Source organism: Sesamum indicum, linkage group LG8 (assembly GCF_000512975.1).
Source record: "Sesamum indicum cultivar Zhongzhi No. 13 linkage group LG8, S_indicum_v1.0, whole genome shotgun sequence".
Classification (NCBI taxonomy): domain Eukaryota; kingdom Viridiplantae; phylum Streptophyta; class Magnoliopsida; order Lamiales; family Pedaliaceae; genus Sesamum; species Sesamum indicum.
The window spans coordinates 19,709,168-19,736,907 of record NC_026152.1 but is presented as its reverse complement, the minus strand read 5'-3'; the positions used below and the strand labels follow the sequence as shown (position 1 = coordinate 19,736,907).

The window sequence follows — 27,740 nt, the reverse complement described above, 5'->3', positions numbered from 1 at the left end:
TTCTTGTCTACCAAACTACATCAACAATATATATAAATATTGCACACTATCTATATATGTGAAATTACTTTTTTAATTCTTCTTTTTAAGCTAAAGGGTCTGGAGAGGTAATAATGAGCATAGCAACTTTGCAAAGAGTGCATATTCTTGGCATACATCCTCTCTCTCTCTCCAAGTCTGCATATATATATATATAGAGAGAGAGAGAGAGAGAAAAAGGAATTTTTTAATCAAAATAGATTTTACCAAGTAAATGTGGCAGACAAAATTTATGATAATGGGCGTCGAATTTTTTTAAATAAAGATTGAGTTATTTGATCAAATTACAAAATAGGTGCACAAATTCTTGATTAGGGACAAGGTATCACTGTAGCTACATTAATATTTCGAATAAATTATGGCTTAGTAGTCAAATATGAAGATATGTTTCATATTAAATCCGGTACTAGATAATTATTATATTGTTTATTGACTACGTATTGTCCTAATAATGTAGCTACGTACTTAATTAACTAGTGGTTTATCTTATCCAAAATTAGAGCAACATCATTAAAACTTTGAATCTTATCTATGTCAGTAAGTAAATTAGTAAAGGTATACATATAGTAGGAAAAGAAAAGTTGAAGAGCAGATCACAAGAATTGCATTTTATACATATATAGTTTGAGAATGATAAGTGGTTGTAGATGAGAAGAGAGTGAGAGCAGGGCGCAGTACATGTACAAAGACCAAGTCACAAGTGTTCAAAATGCATGACTATTGACTACCTACATCAATGCTTTTGCTTCTTATATGTATTGTTATTGGACAATATTACACGCACGCACACATGTATGTGTGTTATATGTATATATGCTCATGAGATGATGAAGCAATATAATATAAATGTGACTTTTATGCGACTGGGTTTTGGTTTCTTGCCCATGCATTTCTCCTCGACCACTTTCAACAATCATATATATATATATATATATATATATATATATATCACAACCAGTGTCTGACAGCTCTTTTTATAATTAGTTATATTGACAAAAATACAAATAATGTACTCGGCTGGAGCACATGTTTTATTTTTTCACAAAATGGTGAATAAGTAAGGAAAAACAAAACAAGAAGAGAAATATGTGTAAGAAGTCCAGTTTTTGTATTAATTTGTTTTTTTTGGTCTGGGCAGGGGGGGGGGGGTTCTATTCTAATTAAAACATGCAGCAGAAGCTTTGACCTGATTGTACTACGGCCACTCCGGGCATTGATTCATAAAAAATATGAATTGATGAAGGGCATGCAGGTATACGAATTAAAAACTGCCCAAGCACTATAATTATATTGCTTACTAGCTAGTAGCAAATGATATATACAATTTGGCTGATGCTGATCATAATCACCGATTTGAGACGAGATCTGTTGTCGGGCGGTTTCTTATTTCATTTAGTCATATTGTGTCCAAACAAATCAGAATCAATTATATCAATATTATTATAAGATTTTTATTTAATAATTCACAAATAGTTGAATATCATGAGATCATTCTATCCTCGAAAGTTTACAGTAAATTTTTCCGGCCGGTTCCGTGTACTCTTTTTCTTTTTTTTTTTTTTTTTTTTTTTTTTTTGCCTCGAAAGTTTACAGTAAATTTTTCCGGCCGGTTCCGTGTACTCTTTTTCTTTTTTTTTTTTTTTTTTTTGTTTCATCGTTTACCCATATTCCAAATGCAAAAAGACAAAGTTTCCAATCAAATTTCAAAATCAATTCACATGGCCCACAATATATATATATATATACCCACACATATATCAAAGAATGTATATATGCATGCATACACACGCACACACAGGTACACGTGTGTGTGTGTGCTTTCCATGCCCACACTCCATGCAAGCAAGCAATATGCCTAAACTCTCTTTCTTCTCTCCAAATGGAATTTTGCAAAAGAACGGCCAAAATTCATACAAGAAGTGACAGCCCATCAACAAACATCCAAAAAATGCCCAAACAAAAACACCCTTTTCAAGCAAAGAAGAAAAATAACAAAAGCAATTAAACTCACATGCCCACATCAATATCATCAACTCTTTCACTGAACTCTGACAATTACCATCCTTTTGCCAGTTACAAAAGAGCACAAGAAAGGAGTATGTGTTCTTACTACAAAAACTTTTCAGTAAAACAACTCTAGCTTCTATACATAAATAGGAGACTTGCTTGCTATACACAGAGCTAGCCAGATTAGCTATGTTATAAGAAAATGGTAAGTGGCCTTGTCTTGAACAGGTAAATTAATTTAACACCAACCCCACCTAAGAAAATCAAATTGAAAAAAAAGAAATCCTAAAGAGGAAGGAAAAGATGCCTTCTTTCTTCTTTCAGGAATAACTTCATTTAAGGCTGTAAACGAACCCACTGATATTTCCCCTCCAATGGAACGTCCTTCACTATATCATAGTTGTACCTGAAAATAATACAAACCCATTCAATCAAATCATTACTCGTTTTCCCTTTTCAGTTACGAGAGAATAATCAATTGGGCCAGGCTAAAATGAGCAGGGGGTGTACATTCTGAGAGCGGGCGCCTTATTGCGCGCACCGTGGAACACATGAAATGATTGTCTGCATATGTGTGAAGATGTGGGAAGAGGAAGATGTACTCACTTTTCAGTGAATCGTTTCTGCTCGTACTTTTCTGCCGCTGCAAAGAACTCCTCCAGCTCCGCCGCCGACGGCATATTCTCCGCTAGAGACGCTGGAATTTTCCGGCGGGGAGGCGTCGATGATTTCCTCTTTGACGTGGCCTTTGAATGCATCAACATTTGCTCTGAGTCTCCATAGAGCTCGCTAGTTGGTGTCGCCTCTCTACTGAAAAGCAAAAAGTTGAAAACCTAAGTACACGATTAACATCAAAATTAAGGTCGAAAATACAATAATGAAACGAAACTGTGGAACTTAAAAGGGCTGTGTACATGTAAAGTAATTAAAATTATATTCACCACCAGAAAATAAACAGCAATGAAATATACATTCACAGATATACATAATTCCAGAAAACATGTACACATCTGCAGCTATTCTGAATACAAGTACGTACAGCAGCAGATGAAACGGTAAAACTACAAGGACGTCCAAATACGAAATGTTTCATTGTTCACCTGAAGACGTCTTCGGTAAAGGCGGCAATGTCCATTTCAGAACCCTCGGACAGCAAATCATCAACATTCTGAAAAACATAACCAAAATCAAATTAGAAACGTTCTTCAGAAAACCAGCTGAAATTGAAGCTGCTTGACAAAAGAAAACACAAACATAAAACGCTCCCCCCCAGCTACTATGGTATCCAAACCGAGTTTAATTTTCACCTCCAGATCTGGTGATCTCAAACTCCTCTTCACGACGTCAGTCGACTCATCATGCTTACAACAACCGGAGGTCCTAGACGCCGCCGGCGACACTGAATTCTCCTCTACTTCCACGTTGCCACAGCACTCATTTTCAAGCTCAGAGTAAAACTTCCTCTTCTTACTGGAAATCAACCTCATATCATCCTCCATACTCTTCATTGTCACACTCTTATCACATCTCTTCATGTAGTCCCCCATCTCTCTCTCTCTTTCTATGCACACATATTGATCTCTCTCTCTATATATATGTGTGTATGGTGGAAATAGGTGATATATATGTATATATATGTGTGTGCTGGTGATCAAAAAGCAACCTGCAAAAGTTGAAAGCGCAATTTCTTTTCCACGCAACTTCACCACTGCTATAAAATTAGATCAGAGAAAGGAGAGTAGGGGCAAAAGCGGAAATGCAGAAGAGATGGGGATTTGATCGGAGGGTGGAGATTAAATGAGGCGGTTACCGTAACATGTGGTCCTGGCTCCGTTAACGGTGACAGGCACATGGTGATGCCGTTAAGGGAGATCGGGATCCTATAAGAATGATTACAGTAGCGAGAGCCAACGAGAGGACGACACGTGGGGGAGGGTAGGACGACTGGTGATAGCCGGTTGGGTAACTGGGAATCTTGTAATGACTGCGATTTTGTTACAGCATAACTGAAAATCACTGCCACAAATAATATTTTCATGCGGTTGGTTGTGTTGTTCGGAAGTACCCCAACTAATGTTAGTTGCATTTCTAGCAAACCTTTTAAAACTAACTTTCTTCTCCTTTTTCTTATTAAATTTTGGATTTTTTATGGTATTAGTTGATTATTCCGAGGGTGTTTTCGGTAATTTTATAAATATTTTTAAAATATCTTATAAGATATTTTTGAGTTTATAAGATATTATAAAGTATTTGAAAAAAAAAACTATCATCTTTAAAAATAAGTTGAGAACAGCCAAACATCCTCTTAACTTTGGTTAGAGTTTTTCCTCATCAAATGATATGGATTGATGTTCGGTCTATAACACGTTCCCAACAAGTCTAGACAAAGAAATATTTTTGATCGTGTAATTCGACTTCAATTTACTTTTGATTATTTAATAGAATGATAAACTGACAGTTGCATTTTGAATCTTTTTATTTTCCACATATTTTATATGCAAAATTTACCGAAACATTACTTATCACCGTTGTCCCGCCAACGTTAGAGATTTAACTACGATTCTGAATATTATATGACGATCACCGCAAATCATCGAACGAAAAGCTGGTGATTTCATTACTAAACTATTGTATTGATGGTGTTGGAGAGTTCATGAAAATGTAGATGGAGGAGAAAAACCAGTGTATACCTAATTAATGGATTAGTTGAATGTGAATCGTTGAATTACATATGTTTGTCAATATATGATTAAGAGGTTATGGGCTTAAATCCAACCAATGTATACGTATTAGTTTATTTTAATAATAATTGTTGGATGTCTATTTTAATAGTATGTATTATTGATTTGTTATATATATTTGATATTGATAACTGACGTATATTAATTATCAATAATTAAAATTTATAATATAATTATAACCAGTTCATTCGAAATGAGAAATTAATTTTTTCCCTTTTTCTTTTAATTTTTTTTTAAAAAAAATATAGTGTATTGTTTTATATATTTTACTTTTATTTATAATATATTTTAAATATAAAATATTATTTATTATATATACGCATGAATAACGTGTCACAACAACATGTAACTGTAAAAAGTTAGCTGGAGTGGATTGAAATGCAATTTGTGCACTAAATTTGTAGAATTGTTGAGTTCAATTCCTTGTTTTGATTTTGCCATCATCACTTTGAAATATGTGTGTGTATATATATATATATATATTATATATATATATATATATGCCTAAAGTGTTGTTCATTTGTTTCCATTTCTGGTGTCTATTTTGAACAACCTTTTTGATTTCATTTTATTAGTGTTTTATGTAATTGTGATGTTCATTGATTTTGAGTTTGGTGAGCAGCTAATTAAGACCAAAAATGATGAAGAATATTTGATATATTGTTGGAGAGTATTTAATTAAAAATTCCTTAAAAAAGTTGTGTATATTACACACACCATCTCTTTTCTTTGAATATTCATTAATGGACCACTACTGTACCTAAATTAATACAACCTACAAACTTGTATTAATAACCTTTAGCTGAGTTGAGGAACATTAACTTCACGGACTAGTTTGTTTGTTTGTTGTGGGATTAATTGATAGCATTCATCAAGATTGAAGTGATGACTGTTTATGTGTTAGCCATCTAATTATTAATGCAATTGCACTCAATTCAAATGTTGGTTGTATCAATGCTTCTTTTTTTTTTACTTTTAATTTGATTCGTAAATTATAAATAAATAAAAAGATATATAACATGTTCGTATAAATATATATTCCCACACATTCAGTATTGAATTCAAAACGTAGGAGTCGATATTGATGTCCCATAATTCTACAAGTATATGTGAGACAGGGTTTATGAGTAGTCCTATTCCATTCAGAGAAGGAAAATAGCATTTTTTGTTTCATAAATTAAGATCTTTTTATTTTGGGTCCCATTTGGTACGGGATCAAAAGTCGCACTTTTGGTGCCATGTCACCTTTCTGTTAGATATTTAACAAAAAGGGTCATGTGGTCGTTAAGTGCATGGGACCTAAAGTACTATTTTTTTAAAGTTATGAGATCAAAAGTGATAATCTCATAACTAATAAAACAAAAAGTGTAAAGCCCCCTAAAGGCCACTTACTTTGTACTCGGCGACAATTTTCATTGATATATCTAATTGAAAGATGTCATGGAACCAAAAGGTATTGCTTTTTAGAAGTTACGAGAACAGAAGTGCTAATCCCACGTAACCAATGGGACGAAAAGTAAAAAAACTCTAAGTTACGGGACGAAAACTACTTTTTTCCCCAATTTCAAATATATATTGGTGTACAAAATTAGATTTATCTCATTTTACACGAACTAATATCTCACTAATTTTCTATTTGGTTATTAATAATTGCATTAAGCAACAATTATACAATTGACTCAAACAAAAGTATCTACCACACATAATATAAAGAAGAGCATGCACGCACATCATGTTGCAAAAACAACAACGTTACACAATTTATTATAATGTAATTAATATCACCAAAAAAAATTCAGAGTCTTTAATTAGGAAAAAAATAAAATTAAAGAAGCCCCTGAAAGAGAATTATAGGGTATATAGTAGTGCAGGTAATAATTAATAGAGCATGCATCCACCATCATTATGGTGCGGGGGGAGGGGGCAGTGATGGTAGATGGAATTTCAAATACCGTATGCAACTATATATTTATTTTAATAATTAATTACAAAAGTATTTATTATTTTTATTTAAATTTTTTTTACTAGAAAGGGTGTGGTAGAATTGAATTGAATATTATTGGAAGAGGGAGGGTAAATGATGGACATTAATTTCAGGACCACATAAAAATGTGGTGGGGGAATTAAATAAGAATGCCAAAGTTTATTAAGACATCATCACCAATATTTAATGATGTGGATATATATATATATATATGTATAGAGAGAGAGAGAGAGAAAGAGAGAGAGATGAGCTTCACAAATTAATATGGAAGCTTTTAATTTTGTAGATATTCTATTGATGATAGTTAGGAATGTATTGTAAATGTGGAATTAAATTACATTGTAATTGAAATGGAGTCCAGTCCATGTATGTATGTGAGTCTTGAATTTGGTGTGTTGGGTGTGGCGCCTGACCCAGAAGGGGAAACAGATTTGTTCTTTTAGTTCTTTCTTTGGGGAGGGTGTGTGTGTGTTTGGTTGGAAGTAAATTTTAGGGACCAACAGATGATATTTATTATGTGATTTATGTATGATTTAAGATAAATAATTAATTGTGTAGTAAGTGTAAAAGATACGTGGGGTGTGTGAATTTAATTTTTGACAAGGATTTTCTATCATGGCAGATGGAATACAATAAATAATACCAACAAGTTATGAATTGTGCTTGGCTTTGATGAGAAAATTATGTAATCTATATCTTGGGAAAAAAAAATTCCCATTTAGATGAATCTTTTTTAGATTTTCCTAAAACTCTATTTTACTGAACGGAATTAAATTTGAATTAGGAATTTGAGAAAAAGTATTTCAAATAGTTTGATTTTTTAAACAGATTTAAAATCCAATATCGTTCCCACGAGTAGTTCAAAATGATAATCGAGAAAATTGCAATGTAGAGAATTTTAACAAATATCATTGGATTTATTATTTTGGAGAAATAAATCTATTAATGCAAACACGATATAAAGTTTTGAGCCTTTTTTTTTAAAAAAAAAAAAATATTTACGAATTGAAGTTCATTTGTGTGTGTGTGTACGTTTTTTTAGCAACAAAGCGGAGTGCTAATATTTAATTCCTTAAACAGCAATCCATTTAACAAGCACTCATTAAAATCAAATGATGTGTTAAATTACTGAAGAATATTAAGAACACTAATTAACATCTATAGGAAGATAGGAGTAGGAATGCTAGCGATTTCTATGATAAAAAATTGTGGCAACAGTAGCAGTCGTCATGGCTTTAATGGATAAAAATATTGAAAAATACAGTAGGAAAGTTACTAGTTACAGGGAAGAAAAGCTGAGATCCAAGAGTTGACAATTAAGAGCAAAGGAGGAAAATAAAAGAAGAGCTTTCTGAGACAAAACTGTGAGGGAAGCCATATTTTCACAACCAGACGAAATGAATCTGCACAAGTCTGCAACTTGTGAGAGAGATGTGGTACAAACAAACATTGGATTCCATTGCCAAGAATTGGAAAATAGAACCCAGGGGTGACCCCACAGAAAGTATAGACAATTTGGCTCTAAGCGGTAACCCTCTTTTCCCCCTACAAACAAGGGCCTCTGTCCCTGGCCCTCCCCACCCACAAAGATATAGACGCACACGCAACGACTTGAATGCCGCTGGCAGGTCTTTGCAGTTTGTTGGCTGAGGATAATAACAAGACATGCAGGCATTCTTGTGCGATGAGCCTCATCTGCTCTGGTACACCAGTTGCTGCTGGTAGGGTGGCTATTGATGGACCACCATCTAAAACTTATTTGAATTCCACTCGTGCTCTTTTCCTCACTCTCCCTCAAAGCATTTTACAAAGGGCGCTTTCTGCAATCCCACTGCAAAATTGAGCAGTAGACCGCCAGAGAGAAATAAGCACAGTTGGACCAAGAGAGGAGAGTGCCTCGAGCACATTTGGCTTCAGGTTAAGACTACCTCAAAAGCAGAAGCTGTTACATGTGTGTACAAGATGTATTGCTCACGTTTTTGGACAAGTTGAATGCAATCAGTGGGTTGCTAAATCCTGCAAAATTTACAACTGGGAGAATGCATGAAAAGAATTCTATATGAAAGATGCGCCAGCCAGCATTGTACAAATGCAACTTTGCCGTTCCTTTCTCTCGGAAGAGAAGAAATACAATACAATTCCAATACAACACAGTGGCATCAGTTTGAAAAGCATGTGAATGAGCGCCCTGATGAGAATGCTCTGTTTGAATTTTCAATTAAACTCCTGGCGTCAATTTGCTTTAGCACTCTATGACCGGATGATAAGATGCTACCATTAAAGTATGAAATGCCACTGCATGCGTATATAGGTCGTGTTTCTCTCATTTTGGTCCCACCAACAATCACAGGACTGGGAGATGTGTAAATGTGAAGTTCATATCAGATGCATTTCCTGCACTCACTTCCAATATCTTAGAGTGCCTTCTTCACCTTAAAGAAGTCGGGGTGCGACTCGTTCGCAGCATCAACGTCGTCTGGAGATGCCACAGCAACCACAACACCTTTGTCCTTAACTGCCTCAACAACATCAGCAAATTCCTTGAAGTCCTCCAACCTAAACCAGAGAAACAATTGAATACGCAGGTTAAGAAAGCTTGTCTCTCATCCAGGCAGAAAGAAAATAATCAAGAAACAAAGATGTCTGTCCATCACAAATAGAACAGATATAATACTATCACCGAGCATCAGAAAATACTAGCTGCAGTACCAGTTTTAGATATAGTATAACCACTGAAACGAAAGAAATTTGTAATTCTTTACTGAGAAAACAATCATCAGCTTCACGTCAATTATGAGCTTTCTTCATGGTTATATTCCCATATCATTCTCATCCAGTAATTTTGGATGATCCCAGAAAATTCATTGCAAAGCATAGTGCAATGACAAGGACATCTGAAATAAATTGTTGCTATTTTCCTCTTCTCCTGAATACATAATTTGAGAGTGTTCACACATAAACTGCCATCACTAAAGATCATTTCTTTGCAATTGCACATTCAAAACTTCCAAAATGAGTTTCCCTTCAAGACATCTCAATATGGAAATGTAGCAAGGAGGAGGTAAGCAGGTACTACACAGAAGTAACAAACTGTGAATGGACATGCCGTCAAGTAGACATGTAGAGAGTATATGTTGTCTGGTTTTCATCGTTCAAATGTTTCAAACATCATGGCCATGCTTACAGTTTGCGTTACGTAAGCAGGAGTTCATTTGCAATGAGAAATAAGGAACTCATAATTCTATACTGCACTAATGCACTTGCTCCGTCGTGAAAGATAAATGTAAGTACCTCGTTGACAAGATCTCTTCTCGTCTGATTTGCCTCTCTTCCTCAGTGACTCCTAGCAAGTATCTCAACAAACTGAAGAAAAGAGTGCAAATATCAATAAATTACAGTGTTATGGCAGCCTTTAAAATAAAAAAGAACGGATAAAGAATAACACTAATTTAAACTATCTCACCATGTTCGACATCATATTAATTCTAATAGGACAAGGAATACATTAAATGGCGGATAACGGAGCCAGCTAATTCACCTGAAAGTTGGAATATACTTCCTCCATACTTGAACCCTTAAAAGGTTCTCATTTTCCTTCTTATCCTTTTTTGTAGTGGTGGCGATATATGGGTTGAAACCCATGGTTACAACCCAATCCACCTAGCTTTGGGTTGATTTGGGTTGGGCTTAAGACTTTAATTTGGGTCCAATATCGGTTGTGTTTAACTAATCAACTATATCATGGGTTCTAAATGGGTTTCATCATAGTTAATTTTTTATTTGTCAATCAACTCTTTGAAAATATCATACAATTTATGTAAGATGTTACTATAACAATGGATTCAGTATGTTGTGTGTTTAATAAAGTCCAACTAGATCTTACATTCCATTATTCCATATAGTTTCTAATGGGGGTCCTAAATGGGTCTCATCATCTTTATTTTATATTAATTAATCAAAACTTATCTGTTATTTTTTAATATTGATAAAAAAATATTATTTTTAATAATATCATGCAACTAAAGAAATACGCTACTATATTCATAATTAAAAAAGCATTTTTTAATTTTGTTTTAAATCTATATAAATATAATATTTTCTAAATAAATATATTCTCATTTGGCTTCAGGGGGAAAAAAAATAAAAAACAAATGAGAAAACATGATAGACCTCTAACTTTTGGTATAGTAAATTATTGCTTCTTTGAAGTGTTTATTCTATAAAATCAAATTGAACCAAGATTTTAATAAATAAAAAATTTGGAGCGTATTTTGAGAAAAGTAATCATCAAAGGCTAACATCTCATAACTACATTTGATATCATAAAGATATACATAACTTGTTAAAACCTAGTATACAAGATTTGATGGCAGTTCAAAATGAATACCTTATTGCATTCACCCGACCATATACAAACCAACCAGATCCATATGTGACCCATACAATTGAACCCGACCCATTTAAACCCAAACTGCCCATTTGCCACCTCTAGTCAATTGTGCCCGTGTGCAGCATTTTACTTGGTACTGAAAAATTTAATACCCTTCTGAAAATACCCTGTAATACACAAGAATAATGATTTCATAGAGACAAGGACAGCAATTGTCTTACCTACTATATCCTTTTGCGTCAGGAAGCTGATAGGCATCAACATCTCCAATAGTCCCAATAATTGCTTTGGTGAGAGCATCATCATCCATCTCAAGTTCTCTCAGGAAGTTGCTCGTTCCATCATACACATCAAGTGTCTTCAACAGATTGGGGTCTCTGTAAGACAAGTATGAGAACACACCTGAACACAGAAGTCCAGGGTTAGGACAGTCGGAAGTTAGCAATGAATGACAATGAAACAGAGCACTGTAACTGTCCATTGCACCTGAGTGAGTGTCGAAATCACAAAATCCTCCATAAGCTCCACCACTGACTCGCACACGATCCCACAGCCAAGTATTATTTAAGTATTTGGAGATCACATATGCACTGCCTTTAAGTTGATAGCCAGTCTCGAAGAGATTAGCTGCTTTTCCAACATAATTTACCTGTGGTAATTCGTAAGTTAAATCCCCAATAGAACAGGAACCAAATCGAACATTAAATTTCTACTAACTTGAGTAGGGATCACAATAGCCTCATTAGTCGGAGGGAGGCAAGCCTTCCAAGCAGTTGATCCAACTAGGGAAGTGTTGGGAAGCATATCAAGAAATGTGCTGACATGCTTCTCTGAGTTCTTCAGATTTTTCCCATCAGCAGTCAGATTTATTAGGCAGTCATTTTTTGAAATCAATGTCTTGCGTATCTCCTCAAGGGATGAAGATATTTCAGGCCAGTCATCATCAACTTTCTTTTCAAGAGCTTGTAAATATTCCAGGTAGCTGAAAGCACGTGTCAATATTAGTAGGGCCATGCAACTTTTGAAGTATGAACCATGAGTAAAATGACGAAAAAAGAAGGTATTCATCTCATGGCTTTAATAGCCAATAGTGACAGCTGAAATTCAATCCTGGCCCCACAGAGATAAACAAGAATGAAATATCATAAAAGAAAGTTTCTAAAATTCAGAAAGTGGCCAGCAAAGGCTTAGTCATATAACAAATGGTGATGCATCTCATAATATTATACGACATCAACATGCTTTCTAAATATCAAAGGTGAAAATTAGACACCAAACAAATCAACCTGACACCACCCATTTGTTCAGAGATCCAACCAGCAACATTGAGCTTTGCATCCATCCTTGCAGCTGCAATGCTATGTCCACTGCCTCTTAATCGATTCTGAAAATCAAAAAAATTAACATGACTTGGTTGAAGAAGGCAAATTATTCTCAGTTCTGTCAGAGATATACCTCCATTCTTGCTTTGCTTTGAGAAACAAACTGCTTAAAACGCTTCTGGTCAGTCAATTGAACATCCTGAAGAACACAGTTGACCTACAGTTGATAATTTCAACAACCGAATCAATCACTCTCCAGCGGTTTCTGAGAAATTTGATAAGGAAAGCGACAGTTGAGGACCAAAGTATGTATTCCCATTGAGCTATGACAGTTGGTTTCATTAGAAAATGACAAAACCTACCATTCAATTCAATAAGACCAAAACTAGAACACAAGGCAAGAAAACAAAACGAGAACACATAGAGGACCAAGCCCTGACCAGCATATGCTAACTTATCAGTTTGTCCCCTTCCATAAACCTTCTAATATATAGAGAAGTGCACCATGCTTAAAAAGAACATGAACAAAAGGAATGTATATAAATATGCACACAAGTACCTGTAAACAAAGTGACTACTATTTCCCCACTAGACATTAGATATACATAAACATGAGAGATGCACAAGAAATACACCAAACTAAATGGATGGAAATAGATATGAAGTTATAAACACAAAGCATATTACATGGAAGTTGGAACGAGAAAAGGAACTCCAATAGGTACCTTGGGTCATGGCTTAGTCACAGTAGAGTATACAAACTATTTTTTTAAAAAAAAAAAAAAAAAAAAAAAAAAAGCACACACTGGCTTACAAGTATCATTACTTTTCAACTAAGTATCATGACCCAATGTATACTGGGTCATGGCTTAGTCACAGTAGATTATACAAACTATTTATGTAAAAAAACTGGATTGCAAGTATCATCACTTTTCAACCTAGCTACGCAGTATTCTCCGACATATTTCAAAGAAATCTTACACAATTTCATTCAAACATCATGATAACATTGTTATAACCCTCCACCAACTTGTAAAGTGACAATGGTGAGGTGCTAAATTCGCATGTAATTAAATTACAAAGAATAATACCAGAAATTACCAGGGTAAATAAATCTTCAACACGTTCTGACATAGCTTTGCCTCGAACAATTATATGGCTGCAGGGATCCTCCTTCCCTCGAACTGATGATGTGAAAGGATATACTGATATCCCACCAGTTTTTCTTCCAATTAATTGGTTCAGTTGTACAAAATCCAAATCTTTAGTACCCATCTCCAGCAATGACTGGCTGTTGACAACGCATATCATATCAATTTAATGTTTGATTTGATGACAAGAGTTACCATGAAACTAAAGGCAACAGAAAACAAAACCAATTATCTTCGGTATATCACATAGGTTCTATTTCTTGAAAACTAAATTTCCATTACAAGACTGGTAACAACCTTAAGTTTTAACAAATATACTCCAAGAGAGGGGGTAAGGTTACAAATTTAGTCATGTTCATACCAATGGCACTCTAAGCACATAAAAACAAATTAATATCCCCGGGTTTCTTTCTTCAAATATTACAGCATAAAGATTTCCAAGCTGTTATGGTTTTTCTAAGTACGTACACTTTCATCATACTAAGAAAAATGGACATTGGCAGCCTTCAGACATTCTGCTTTATTCAGCCATTGATGGATGTCTGTAGTATACACACGCTCATAGACCAATAATGAAAAGATGTGGGATTAACACATTTTGCTCTGTTGACTTATTGAGGGTGCAGAGTAGCCATTCATTCTTGGCACATAACTTTTTAAATTCAAGAGAGAAACAATCAAAAATGCAGGATTCGAAAAAGTTCAAGCCGAGCCTCAGTCTAAACAGCTTGGGTCACTCTTGCTTGACTGACTGCGACACTGTAGTTGCCTTTGGAGGTAATATGCATGGGCACTTCAGACTTAGGTACCATATTTATTGATGGGATGGTGGTATAGCACATGAAATGGACATGACATAGTTGCATCCATCACATGAAGAGGGGTAAGGCAATCAAAGATGGTTGATTTCTGATACTGATCTATATGTATGGTTTTTTCTTTGCAAGACTGAAGGCATCTCAGATGGTTGTCACAACAGTGGTACTATTGGGAAAAAGGAGGTTCTAGGAACGATTTACTTAACCGAATTAACAGTTTCTTAAGAAATATATCTATGAAAAATGCAGTTGGTTCCAAAAAGAGGGGTTGTGGAACAACTACTAGTTGCCATCTCACCAGAATAATGGTACCAATGGAAGAAGCTCTTGCTTCAAAGATCTCATATTGAAAACAACTTCAGCATATAGAACATCATTTGTGAATAGATCATGCTGCAAGACCTTTATCCCATTGATATCACCAACCTACAATTGGAAGTAATGAACTTTATGTCATTAGAAACAGCGAAGAAATTTACAGAAAATATTTATAGTATTGTCACCATCTCATCACCTCAGTTGGAACGTGTATAGGCTTTTTAGGAATGTCTCGTAAAGAAAGGCTTGGTACACATTTCAGAGCTTCTGGTGGATCAGGAGTCTCCTGTTTCAACTTAAGTTCATGTGTTGCACGAGAGAGTTCAGCAAGATCCTCCTGGGTCATGCTAGCTCTCACCTTTTCCAAATTTTCTTTCTCAGCTGCTTCATCTCGAGAAGCCTTCTCTGGATCTGGCTGTTAAATAACATCAAGAAGCGTATGAAATAGCCATGGCATATTGCATCTAGCTAAAATCAGAAGTAGCAATAGAAAAGATTACCTGCATCTCAATAGTTACACGGTGTGGGTTATTCAAAATGAATTTTTCTATTAAAGGAGCAAAGACTGCTTTGGAGCCTTCCTCAGCTATTCTAGCTTTCAATGCCTTTAAAGGTTCCTGATATTTTAACGGCTCGAATGGATCCATATCATAAATCCAGTTCCCCTGTCACATAAAAAGTTCTTATGAGAATATTTCAGATTTCTAAAAGTTAAAAAGAGAAAAAGGAGCAGAGAAGAAACCATGTTAATGAAGATATGATAACAATATAGGCGTCCTTACAATGGACCGAAGCATCAGTGCTAAGCCACGAGGAAATGATCCGGTATTATTTTCTCTGAGAGAAAACTCAATTGTATTCATTGATGCTTCTACAGCGTCAGAATGGAAGCCTTCTTCTGCCAGCTTTTTTAGTGTACCCATGATCAATTCTTCCACTTTTTGAATGTTATCTTCTGATACACCTTTTAGTCCAATACTAAACTGAGGCTGGAGGAGCTCATCTTCAACCCCCCCACCAACAAGAGCATCGCCCAGACCACTCTCCAGCAGGATTTTTCTCAAAGGAGAAGCAGGAGTTCCCAACATTAAATGGTCAAGAAAACCCAGGGCCAGCTCAGTCTCCAAATCTAGAGGTGTTTCAGAGAGGAGCCAATTAAGGCACACCATGTGCTTCTTTTTCAGGTCATCCCCTTCAGCAGCAGGATATTTTTCAACAATCCTAACTGGTTCCGAGAACAGTTTCTGAGAGCCAACTCTCGATTCCTCAGCAGCTGAATTTGCTTCAAACATATCAAGATATTCTGCAAGGGAGAGCATGGTCAATGTAAGGCAGAACAAGCTTCAAATGAAGAGCTAATTGCATAATTGGTTTATCAGAGGGCATGTGGTTAAGCAACGACCAGAAGTTTCTTCATAAAATTTCCATTTAACATCATATCAGATGAACCCTTGCAACAGACAAGTACGCGCACATATAATCTTATATAAGTAATAACAGTTATTTTGGGTGCCTATTACATGGAGGATACTCAGTCCCAACAGAACTCTGGAACTGTCTCCAAGTTGCTAATAATCTTTTTCCATATGCGTGATCTGAATTAGACCAAAAAAACAGTAACAAATCAGATTAATGTAAGTACATACCACTTAAAATCCGTAGCCTCTCATTTGGATCATCATCTCCATAAAACCATATCCTGGCATTGCTAGGATGGTAATATTTACGGTGGAACTCCTGTAAGTAAATAGAATACATGATTAACAAAGCCACATCTAGTGCCTATATACATTTGATTGAATAATGTAGAAGATAAACTTCACCGAGAATTAACAATAGAGCCACACTTCCAGTGATCATTTTTCTCGCCTAAGTATGTTTTCTATAGATGAAATACAGAAGAACTGCAGAACTAACCTATCCAAACTTCCATGTTTGCTGCAGACATGAGAAGTACTATTTCACAGTATTTCATAATCAAAATAGAAGACACGGCAAAACCAAGCATTGTAAACATCGTAATACATGTATCAATATATATGCATTTACCTCCACAAAGATGTATTTACCTGTGCATGATGCATGCATAACATATATGATATATGGGCTTGTGGCGTGTGAATATTATGTCCCTTTACTCGCCTTTGGAGTAATTGTCACAGCAAATTTCACTGTATTGTGACTTTGTAATGCATTTTACATTTTATGTTAGAGATCTCATGGAACACAGAGGCCTAGCGGAGGTAAAAAATCCCATGGAAAAAGAAAAGATCCAGTAAGATTTACATGTTCCCATACACAAGTGTATTTACGTTTTATAAAACTTCTTACTGTTCAGAAAATAATTTTGGGATCAATTAACAAGCAACTAAAAGTATTCTTTGACACTAGGCTAGGTGACATCCTTTATGGTATTCATCTCATAGAATACTCAACAAGTAATTATTTCAGTCAATGAGAATGCAAAGAAAGACAAATAATAATGAAAAAAACAAATATCTAACATAAAAAAGCAATGCATTAACACAAATCACCTTGAACTCCTCAAAGGTTAGTTTGGGAATAACTTGTGGATCACCACCACTGTCAACGCCATACGTATTGTCAGGACAAAGAGCCTGCAGAGAAGTTACTAAAAGAATTAAAACCATGATTTTGCTCATTTTACTATGTTCTGTGTAAATAAACCTCAACAGTTACTTATATTAGAAAACACGCATCAAGTACTCTTTTATTTGCTTTTTTCATCCTTAAAAGAACGCATAAGATAAATCATCGGATAATAGCATCTACAAATTTCACCAACCTCAATTCAGTTAGAAAGAGAAGCTTACCTGTTGGGAAGCTCGGCCTAGTATGCTATCAGGCTGAGAATAAACACCTTTCATCTCATTGAAAACAACACCTGGGAGTAGACCATATAAACAGTTATCAGTGATGGGAAGCATTTCTTGGCCCTTCATGAATGGATTGTCAAGATATACAGGAGGGCTGGCACTTTTGCAGAAGACAATAAAATGCTAGTGGCAAATACCAACCTTTGTAGGTTATGTCCTCTGAGGGGTCATTCAGTTCATAATGCCAACCTTCTTGTTGAAATGTTTTAATGTCTTCCACACATTTAGGGAAAAAGACTGCATCCAGGTATACATCAACCAAGTTATAGAAATCCTGCATCAGAAGAGTAACCACATGTTAGTTAAAACATGATATTAAATTTCTGTGCTTTCACTTGGATTGAAGGACAAGACCTTTGTATTTGTGGAAGCAACAGGATAGCAAGTCCTATCAGGATATGTGAAAGCATTCAGAAATGTGTGCAAGCTTCCTTTCAACAACTCAACAAATGGTTCTTTCAAGGGATACTTCCTTGAACCACATAATACACTATGCTCCAAAATGTGAGGAATTCCTGTTGAATCTTTTCTGCATCAACAAATTGACGTACCAGAACATCAAGGCTTATCCATAATAAATTGGAAATAAGAACAGAATTTGTTAAGGAAAAGTAAGTTGATTCACTCTGTGCTTATTTTGCTCTTTCGTGATGATTATTGCATTTATTAAATCAGTATTCATCTATGATGCAAAAAAGGCAGACTAGTTCAGGAGCATTACACCAAGTTACCAACAGAAATCCAAACAGAACTCTGTGCGATACAAGAACTTCAAGCATGCGCTCTTGATTAAGAAGGGCTTATTCCACAAGGAGAGCTCCATTTGAACTCCACAACCAGGAACCTTGAGTTTGTACAAGTGAATCTGACTCAGTAGCCTGAGAATTTAGTTTTCTCACTGTTCTACAGGATGTTTCTCTAATTCAAAGCAGTACTCTAGGTTTTCGATGGAATTGTTAGTTTACAAGCAGATGTTAAAGAATAATAGAACATTTTCAGGCTCTCGTTATGAAGGTCTCTAGTGGAGTTTTAAGAAACTAGTTCTTCTCATGTTTATTCTTCCACTTTTTTATCTAGACAAGAATAAAGCATTTCCTGGAAAATGTTTCCCATTTTTCTCAGTAGTCAAGGTCCAGGGAATGGTTCCCATAGAAAATCGCAAAGTGATCATTCTGCGACGTATAGGCATAACCACATAAACAAGTTAAATATTACTGCAAGGAAGTCATCTTCGGACACAATCGCAGACAAGCATGACCTCTACTTCAGTGGGACACGACTATAATGAAAGTAATTAAGGTAACTCCATCATTGTCATCATTGCTCTAAGTCAAAGTAGGCCACTACAATTCTGTGGCACCAACAGCCAAGTGTCATGCATTATCACTTATCAGCTTGCAAAACTGCAATCCAAGGAATGCTTTCTCCTAGTTTAACTATCTAATGCTCTCTATATCCATATTTGAATTTTTTAATCTGAACTGGACGAAGTTTTAAATGCAAGGTTCTTCCCGATCACGGAATCAACACTCAAAAACCTAGCAGTCACGGAATCATCTAAGTTAAGTAACAACACTCTAAAATAAGAACTATTTGCATTCAAAAGGAAAAATAAACATTATTAGCACATGCCTAATACAACAGTTTTAAGTCAACGGAAAGCAACCAGCAAAGCGGAGAACACATTGAACTAATCATCAATTGTCAGAGAAACACTTACGGAGGAGTCCGGAAAACAATGCCGAAGACTTTGTTCTCGTCTTCGTTGGACACCGACATGACCTCAGCCCCAGTCTTCTTGTGCTTGTACAACACCGCTCTAGATTTACACTCCTCAATAAATTCATCCGATACCTTCTCGAACCCAAGCTTCTCCGCCACGTCATCATCCGCTCCCAAAACCTCTGAATATTTCACCAAAACAGTTATACCAACAATAAGATTCAGTCAAATACTCACACAATGAACAGAAGAATCACTCGATGTTACCGGGGGAAGACTGCACAGACGAGGTGGCGACGGCGCGGACCGATAGAGAGCAGAAGTGTCTACTCAGTTGAAGAGAAGGACGGGAGACTGCTGAGATAAATCCAAGGTGTCGGCGAAGGAGAGAGCGCTGGTGGACGTTGGGGACCAAACGGTGGCGTCTGGGGAGGCGAGCGAGGCGGTGGACGGAGCGAGAGAACAATCTGGTAGAGGATGCGAGGGTTGAGGAAGAAGACGAAGAGGAGAGAGAGCGCAAGAGCACCGCTCTCTCCATTGGAGCTTCGAGGAAACGAAAAAAGGAGGGGAGTTGAAGAAGACGAGAGGAGAAATTGTACACAGCAGAGCAGGGATAACAACAATATCTACTCCTACCCGTGTGTTGCAGGGGTTTATGATGGCGAGGGGAGGGAAAAAGGAAATATCAAGAACTTGTGGTGCTTTCTTGGGGAAAAAGAAGTGTGAAATTTGTGCTTACATTAGAGGAAGAGTGTGAATTTTTCTGGTACACCGTTGAGACATCTTGCATGCTCCCCGTCCTCTATTTTCCAAGTAAATTATCGTTAATTAAAAATAAATCATCAACTTTCTGGTAATTTACTTTTTAGTTTGTCTTAAATAATATATAAAAAATAAAAATCAATAGGTATGACAATGAATGGAATTTGTTGAATTTTGAAATTTGATTCTTCACTTATGACTTGTTCTGACTCGAACTTAAGACCCGTTTAGCTAATCCAGTGGACTTGATAGATCCATTATAATGATTTTAAAATATTTAAAAGTATATTATTCTACAAAAAATATTGTAATAACTTTATAAATATGAGTCAATAATATTAGTTAAATATTATTTTATTTTTATTTTTTTTTTTGGTAAATTTATATATGTATGTTTATGCATTCAAATATTAATTTTTTTTCTGGTGGGTAGAGTGTTGAGTCCCAAATCAAAGCATGCAGACTCCTTACGTTCGGTATTATTGACAGCTTTTTAATTCGGATGGATGGATTTCAAAGGGATTGAGAGCAATCGTTTCTTATTTTGTTTTCATCACATCTGGACAGGAATCATGTTCAAGTCCGAGGCTTGTCACTAGGAAAAATGACGAGAGAAATATGGCAGTGTTCATGAGTAACAGAATCAGATTTTTTGTGGATTTAGACACTAGTGACAGTGGAGAGCTTTGGGGTGCATCGCTTCGTATCAGAGTAGCTTTATTATATATCCACCAACCTCTTAGGCACCTTTTGAAAATTCGTATTGTGATGGGTGCTAAACATGTTATCTATTCTCGGTATGAGTGTCTCCCAAATTTCTACTATTTGTGTGGTTGTCTTAGGTATATTTCAAAATTCCATGAACTTCAATTTCGTGAAGATTTCATTGACCAATGGGCTAAAACACCCTTTGGCCCTTGGATGCGAGCTCCCCTTCCGTAAGGCAACAAACACATTTGGGCTTTGATTCTTTTTCTGCTGGGAGACCCTTGCCAGTCTTCCCCCACCCTCATCAATCACAAAAAAAGGATATTGATAGTATTTTCCCAGTGAAGCGAGGTTCTTCCATTTTCAGTTTCAGCTCCACCAGCCCGAAGAAGACTATTCCCATGACTAACCCACCTACAAACCACCAACTTCCCTCTACTTCTACTAAACAACTTATTCCCAAAAACTTTGTTGTGGGATAAAGTTCTTTGGGTTCAAATTCAGTCATTCTCGGATCGACATATTGATCCAGCAGTGCAGTTTGAGGATACCTCGGAGATATGGTACTTTACAGGCATATACGGTGAGCCAGAGATACGACAACGAGGCCGCACTTGGGATTTATAAGAAGAACTACTGGTATATCTATACTATTATAAAGAAAGAGATGTTATGGACACAAAGTGATAGTTTTGAAATAGCTACACCAATTTTCTATAATACAAAAAGTGCCATCTAATAACTAACGTATTCAATTGTTTAAGTTTTATATTTATTTAACTGCATACTTAGTATATTTTATATTTATTTATAATATATATTTAAAATATTAAATAAGATTTATTACATACACATAGAGAAGTGTATGACAATGATTAATATGTTAAAAGAAATTGAATTCGAGTCCAAACTAAGGCTTCATCATGACACCTATCCCAAATGGAAAGATTCCAAGTCTGAAACCGCGTTAGATGCGGACCCAATGATATCCTTGACTGACTTGGAGCTCAATCTGAACCGGGTACTTAGGCTTCTAATGGGCCCAATAATCGTCAAGTTCCTTATGTCTAAAATAAGAGGCCCATTACCAAAACAAAAAGGCCTATTTTCTATTCCTTCTGTCCAGATGAAAGTTTTCAAAGGACTGCGTTTGCAGAGTCGTTTGTTTTACAAATTACATGATTAGAAAGAAAGGAGTTAAAGGAAAAGGGGTGAAAGTTATGTGAGTATTTTTGACTGAATGGGTATTTATAGGCATCAACCTCGCAATAACTGGGTCTTTATTTGCCACACACGTCATTTGCGTCGGATGGACTGATAACTTATGATCCAACCTTTGTATTTAATATATGGATCGATGATCAAGACACCAGGCTTGCTTCTATGCTCAATTATTTTTTTTTCTTTTTAATTTATTTTACTCTAATTATTTAATATTTTAAAAGAGAATTTAAAACTTTAAAATTCATTACTGTTACAAAAAGAAAAATTATACTGTTTAGAACTTTTATATTTTATTTTCTATACGATAGAAGAATATAAATTAAAAAGCTGTTACATATATTTTTTTATATATATGCTACACAAATTTGATTTTTTTTCCATTAAAAAATCTGAATTTCAAAGTTTTAATTGTAAATAATTAATTATTTATTAAAATACATAATTGTTATTTTGAAAACATAGGAAAAAAGAAAAAATGATTTTCCATATAAATATAATTAAAATAATATATATAATTCAACCCCCTTACAAATAAAATTATATGTACAAAATATAAGTATATATAGAAGGGTCATTATTTTATAATAAATAGTAAATTTTGTCTCCAAAAAATAAAACCAAACATACAAACACATATTTTAAACTAATTTGGGTTAGGATATATTACAACTGGCTTGCGTGAGGTTTGCTATAATTACATATATCCTCTTATTCTTTAAAAATTTACAAATATCCCCCCTAAAATTATAAATACCCAATTGTGACAGCTCGTTGTAAGAGAATATTTGTTAGAATATATATAATTTTAGGTAGGTATTTATCAATGGATAATAAAATATTTGTAATTAGAATAAATCTCATCAGAACCTCTTGTAATTTATCCTGAAAGTTATCTTTGAACATAAATCCAAACATACACACTTATCTGTCTTTATTTTTCTCTATATATATATACGCAAAACACAACAGAACACTTAAAAAATGAATCCGAACATTATGGTTCGATTTCTCGTGAGATTTTGTCATAATTTAAAAATTACAAATACCCCATCTGATTAACGGTCATCTAATAAATACACCCTACAATAGGATGTAACGATAAGGTATTTGTTAAACAAACATTACTTTTAGGGGGCATTTTTTATAATTTTTAAAATAAAAAATAGTATTTATAATTATGATAAATTTAAAAAAAATTATTTAATTGAAGAGTATTTCCACAAGTAAAAGATAAAAGACAAAGTAGGCAGATATTTTTTCATTCAACGTAAGTCTTTTGCTGAAAATACGGAAAAAAGAAGGTCTTCTCGACGGATTTGATTTGAATTTCAAACAGACGATATCGTCATCTTAAATGAATTTATACAACCACATGGTTTAAATATTGTCTCGATTCACCTACTATCATTAAAGTTATCGCTTATCTCGATGAATCCGATGCACCAAAAGAAATAATAATTTGACCTGTCAGTGGTTTTACGTTTCAACTTGTAAGAGAATAAATCATATATTTTTAAATTAGATCACTAAAAAAAAAATCTAAACACGTATCTTTTCGCATATCACATCACCCCATATAAAGCTTTCAATATAACTTTAAAATTATGATTACAAATCTCATCAATCTCAAGCAAAAAAAAAAAAAAAAAAAGAACATGAAAGAAAATATTATTTTAAAAATAAATAAGTAGATTACACAAATAACGAAATATAAAAATAAATATCCAAACAACATGCGAAAAAGCTACACTATAGCAATTTAAATTTTGAAAACGCTGTATTAATACAAAATAACAACATTATATACGATAAGATACAGATAGAACAATTAAAAAACAATTCACATAAAAGGACTTAAATTGAAAATAATTTGAAAAAGAGGGGCGCCATATGACAATAAAGGGATTTTACCCGAATTTATGAAGAAATTTACCAGACAAAATTATGGAAATAGGGACAGGCAGTTTGGAGCAACTCATAGTCACAGCAGCGCTATATTTCCGCAGTGTGGCCCGCGTTTGGCTGTCTTTGTGTGCTAAGCTGGCTTGTGGAACCTGCCTTCTCTCTGTTTCTCTCTCCGCTCGCCACACATATAAATATAAATAATCCAAAAAAAAAAAAAAAGAAAAGATTTCTGTAAGACAAAGTTGAACTCAGTAAAAACTGTTGGTAGTGTAAGAGAAGAGGAAAGAGAGACACAGGACAGGACTGATGGAAACCAAGAAACTGAAAGGAAAATTACATGAGGTTGAGACCCGAAACTGCACTGCTTCTGAATATAGCTCAGACCATACAGATAAGGTTTCATTTTCTTGTCCATTTATTTTCTTTAGTTATTTGTTTTGTGTGTGTGTGTGTTGTTTGACTGTATTCCTACTTTATGTTGTGTGTGAGATGGGTTTTCTCTTTTACAGAAAAAGAAGAAGAGAATGCAATTACAGAGGAAGAAAAAGGGGGTTTCAAGGAAGCCCAAGAGTCTGAAATCTAAGGATAAAAAAGTGAGTATTTTCTTTTCCCTTATGTTTCTTATGTGTGTTCTTGGTGTATGGATCCGGTGTCCATCTTTATATTTTGTAATCTGTGAGTTTTTTGAGTGGATGCATGTCAAATATGTGCTTTCTGTAGTTGTATCAGTTGATGTTATTGAGTTTTGTCACTGGAGATTTGCCTTAGATAGCAATTTGCTGCAGTTTCATGTGTGTTCTTTCAGTTTCTTGAGGATCTGATAGAGTTAATACGAGCCGTGTCCGACTCGTCGACAGTGGTGAAACTGCAAATTCCCCCTAATCCAGAATGTTTTGAAACCCTAAATTTTATTTACTTTGGATTGTGTTTGTTGACGTTTTTGCGTCCGATGAACGTGCGTCGTTTTGGGATTCGGTTCATTCGCATTTATTGCAGTTGGACCGGATTTACTAGTTCGTTGAGGGTTATATTTTCAATATGATGTCTAATGCTCTAAACGGCTTGCTGATTTCAGAAATTAAACGATTTCTTCAAAATTTTGTTTTGAAAGTTCTTGAGCGTTTGACGCTCTTAAGTTCTTTCACGCATTTGAATAACGATGTAGTTCTCAAATTGATGGACAGGGGGTGGAGTGAACGTTCTTGTATTATATGTTTCACTAACGTAACTGTTTGTCAGATGAAACGCTTCCTAACGTTACGGGAATTTATAAAATAATTTCACATTCAAACTTATGCTGATAATTGATATATCGGATAATGTTCTTGAGTCATTCTGATCTGCTCAATCTTGAGGTCTGATTGCCATTAGATCATACAACTTTTGTAGCTACAAACGTGGCTATGTTGCTCCACTATTTGTGTTTTTTCTTTTGGAGTCAATAACCGGATGACTGAACATGAAATTTTAATTTATGCAGAGGAAGATGTGCTAAAGTATATCTGTACATTAATATCTAAGAGTTGAAATTGGGTCGTTTTCAGTACTTGCATGCGACTTTATCTAACTCCAGAAAGTTTTCTGGCAGACGGCTGATAGTCGTGCCTCTATCAAATTCATCTTGCCCTTCTAATGAGTTGATTCATTCTGAGGCTATAATGAAGAAACAAAAGATTAGTTGAATTTATACGGCTGTTGCTATGTCCGGAAGCACTCATCTTGGATTTAATAATAATAACTGAACTGATGCATTGTTTTAATTCTCAAACAGGTCTGCGCAGATAATACCAACAAATCAGGAAGGTCGGCAATTTTATATGAATGGATTTCAATCTTCATATCAGTCCCCTTGAAGGCAAGAGAAATACTAATTATTTAAAATTTTTGTGATGTGAAACATAAAACAGCATTGCACGAAAGAGGACCCGATATACCGACCTATATGATGATGTTGAAGCTAAGTTTTCCGTTATGGAGCGAGCAGAAAAAGTGCTAGCCCGTCTAGAAAATGAGCTCCCTCATTTTGTAAAGTGTATGCTGCCATCAAATGTTGCTCATGGATTTTGGCTGGTAAGCATTTGAAATTTCGTCCTGTTTCTAAAGCATATGTCAAGTGTAGGCAAGCTAGACGAAACTCTTTGTGCTAATGCTTCTTATGGCAGCATCTACCAAAAAAATTCTGCAGTGTTCATTTGCCCAATCATGATACCTCCATCGTGTTGGTGGATGAGTGGGGAAATGAGTACAAGACATCTTATCTTCTGGAGAGGCACGGCCTAAGTGCTGGATGGAGGGGTTTTTCCATATCGCACAGATTGCTGAAAGGAGATATACTAATTTTCCATTTGACGGGACCTTGCAAACTAAAGGTGATTTTTTCATTATTTTGAGTTTATATTTAAACGTACTTGAGTAGACGCTGACAATGATGAACTTATGCACCACATAATTTTGCATATTTGGCACGTGTCATTACCTTGATATTGTTCTTGAGTATTACGTCTTATAGGTGCACATTGTGAGAGTAAATGACTCAGACGTTGTAGGAGCTGCACTTTGCCTCATGGATATGGATGCTTCCAGGAGAGGGACAAATGCTGGTTAGTCTTTTCTTACCGGTTTGCTTTCATTATTGCGATAGACAAACTTTTTCCAGAATAAAAACTGATCTCCTCTATTTGTATATTTCGTTGTCATGTTGTATATCTGAAAGAAAGCATGAAGAGAGATAACAAGAAGCGAAAGAAAACAAAGTATGTGGAGCCGTTTCTGCTTGATATTTCTACACCTCTGGAAAACAAAGGAAAAAACGCACCAAGCTCTATTCCTGCGCCTGTGGCGGATCGATCTGCAAGTAAGGGTGATGGTTTTAGTTACGAAGTCATTGAAGGTGTGGATATCTTTTCTTTTCACATTGAAGAATGATATTTGAGGACCCTGAAAATTGCAATTGACCTGAGAAATGGTATTTGTAGGTTCTGAAATTACGAATCAGCCTCAATCTAAGGACCTATGCTATCCTAAGACGTCATTTCTGCATGACCATTCCCGTGAGGGCGTCATTTGTCGGTAGACTCCCAACGAGAATGTGGCGAAGAGCACTTGTGACTGCCCGCCTCCCATTTTGTAGAGTCCATAGGCATCAAATCAGGGGGAAAAGATGTAAAAAGTCCCAACGTATTTGGTAAAGACGGCACAAGTTTTTGACTCGATCCTGAATCATGAGAAGCTTCAAACTTCGATTTTCATCTTGGGACGGTAAGGGTAGAATATAGAAACTGTGAAAGTGTTTCGAAATACAACATTCTGACGAAAGGCCTGAATATATATAATACTGATATCGACATCCAAAGGTAAAAAGTAAGTAAATTGAACTATTGTAAGTGCATGTAATGTGTTAGATGTATGATGTCTATACAGAACCTTCACTCACATGGTCGAGCGGAGGATTTGTAATGAATGCAATCGTTATAGCGTTGTCAGATTTGAAGGTGGCTTGTGAATTCTGCGGAATTTTTTTGGGTTATGTACAAGTTCGAGTTTGTATCAAAGGATCACATTATGCTGCCGTATTTTGTTGCACAGTAAAAAATTAGCCTCCGAATTTAGCTTTCAATCTTTGTTCGAGTTTCACCTGTTCCTGAGCTCATTCACTATACTTAATTATATGATACGGATGTCATTTCCGCACTGATTGGCTATTCTTAATTATCCGACACGGATGTCTGGCATGAATCGGCTTATGATCTTCA

General features: G+C 35.3%; 3 protein-coding genes across 5 annotated transcripts; 1 reads left to right on the top strand and 2 right to left on the bottom strand.

Annotated features, from left to right (window-relative positions):
• Nucleotides 2,060-3,753, bottom strand: LOC105169558 (cyclin-dependent kinase inhibitor 7). Of its 2 annotated transcripts, none has more exons than XM_011089979.2 (4): nucleotides 3,354-3,753; nucleotides 3,147-3,214; nucleotides 2,653-2,853; nucleotides 2,060-2,452 (listed from the first exon to the last, which is right to left on the bottom strand). In XM_011089979.2, the coding sequence occupies exons 1-4, from the start codon at nucleotides 3,591-3,593 to the stop codon at nucleotides 2,383-2,385; spliced, it is 579 nt and encodes a 192-aa protein (XP_011088281.1). In that variant the 5' UTR covers nucleotides 3,594-3,753; the 3' UTR covers nucleotides 2,060-2,382. The 2 variants fall into 2 exon arrangements, with proteins under 2 accessions (XP_011088281.1, XP_011088280.1); XM_011089978.2 differs by having other exon boundaries at nucleotides 2,653-2,856; nucleotides 3,354-3,752.
• LOC105169557 (presequence protease 1, chloroplastic/mitochondrial-like) lies at nucleotides 8,748-20,129 on the bottom strand. Its single transcript, XM_011089977.2, has 19 exons — nucleotides 19,657-20,129; nucleotides 19,388-19,571; nucleotides 18,022-18,196; nucleotides 17,809-17,941; nucleotides 17,605-17,675; nucleotides 17,305-17,388; nucleotides 16,417-16,507; nucleotides 15,553-16,073; nucleotides 15,271-15,435; nucleotides 14,967-15,185; nucleotides 14,751-14,878; nucleotides 13,585-13,774; nucleotides 12,617-12,700; nucleotides 12,448-12,545; nucleotides 11,879-12,143; nucleotides 11,648-11,810; nucleotides 11,383-11,563; nucleotides 10,063-10,134; nucleotides 8,748-9,327 (listed from the first exon to the last, which is right to left on the bottom strand). The coding sequence occupies exons 1-19, from the start codon at nucleotides 19,925-19,927 to the stop codon at nucleotides 9,186-9,188; spliced, it is 3,237 nt and encodes a 1,078-aa protein (XP_011088279.1). The 5' UTR covers nucleotides 19,928-20,129; the 3' UTR covers nucleotides 8,748-9,185.
• On the top strand, nucleotides 24,057-27,560 carry LOC105169556 (B3 domain-containing protein At5g42700). 2 transcript variants are annotated; one of them, XM_011089976.2, is made up of 8 exons: nucleotides 24,057-24,384; nucleotides 24,498-24,581; nucleotides 25,760-25,791; nucleotides 25,896-26,058; nucleotides 26,151-26,357; nucleotides 26,498-26,588; nucleotides 26,702-26,842; nucleotides 26,964-27,560. In XM_011089976.2, the coding sequence occupies exons 1-8, from the start codon at nucleotides 24,295-24,297 to the stop codon at nucleotides 27,059-27,061; spliced, it is 906 nt and encodes a 301-aa protein (XP_011088278.1). In that variant the 5' UTR covers nucleotides 24,057-24,294; the 3' UTR covers nucleotides 27,062-27,560. The 2 variants fall into 2 exon arrangements, with proteins under 2 accessions (XP_011088278.1, XP_011088276.1); XM_011089974.2 differs by having other exon boundaries at nucleotides 24,060-24,384; nucleotides 26,702-26,878.

Bases quoted from the DNA above. Each gene is read 5' to 3' on its own strand.
- LOC105169558 (XM_011089978.2), bottom strand. From the start codon at position 3,593: ATGGGGGACTACATGAAGAGATGTGATAAGAGTGTGACAATGAAGAGT. The intron at 3,215-3,353 runs GTGAAAATTAAA...TATGTTTTTCAG, and splicing joins TGAGATCACCAGATCTGGAG to AATGTTGATGATTTGCTGTC. The intron at 2,453-2,652 runs GTGAGTACATCT...TATTATTTTCAG, and splicing joins CAGAAACGATTCACTGAAAA to GTACAACTATGATATAGTGA.
- LOC105169557 (XM_011089977.2), bottom strand. From the start codon at position 19,927: ATGGAGAGAGCGGTGCTCTTGCGCTCTCTCTCCTCTTCGTCTTCTTCC. The intron at 17,389-17,604 runs GTAAGCTTCTCT...ACTTCTCTGCAG, and splicing joins TAGGCCGAGCTTCCCAACAG to GCTCTTTGTCCTGACAATAC. The intron at 16,074-16,416 runs GTATGTACTTAC...TCTCCCTTGCAG, and splicing joins GAGGCTACGGATTTTAAGTG to AATATCTTGATATGTTTGAA.
- LOC105169556 (XM_011089974.2), top strand. From the start codon at position 24,295: ATGGAAACCAAGAAACTGAAAGGAAAATTACATGAGGTTGAGACCCGA. The intron at 24,385-24,497 runs GTTTCATTTTCT...TCTCTTTTACAG, and splicing joins GCTCAGACCATACAGATAAG to AAAAAGAAGAAGAGAATGCA. The intron at 26,059-26,150 runs GTAAGCATTTGA...TTCTTATGGCAG, and splicing joins TTGCTCATGGATTTTGGCTG to CATCTACCAAAAAAATTCTG.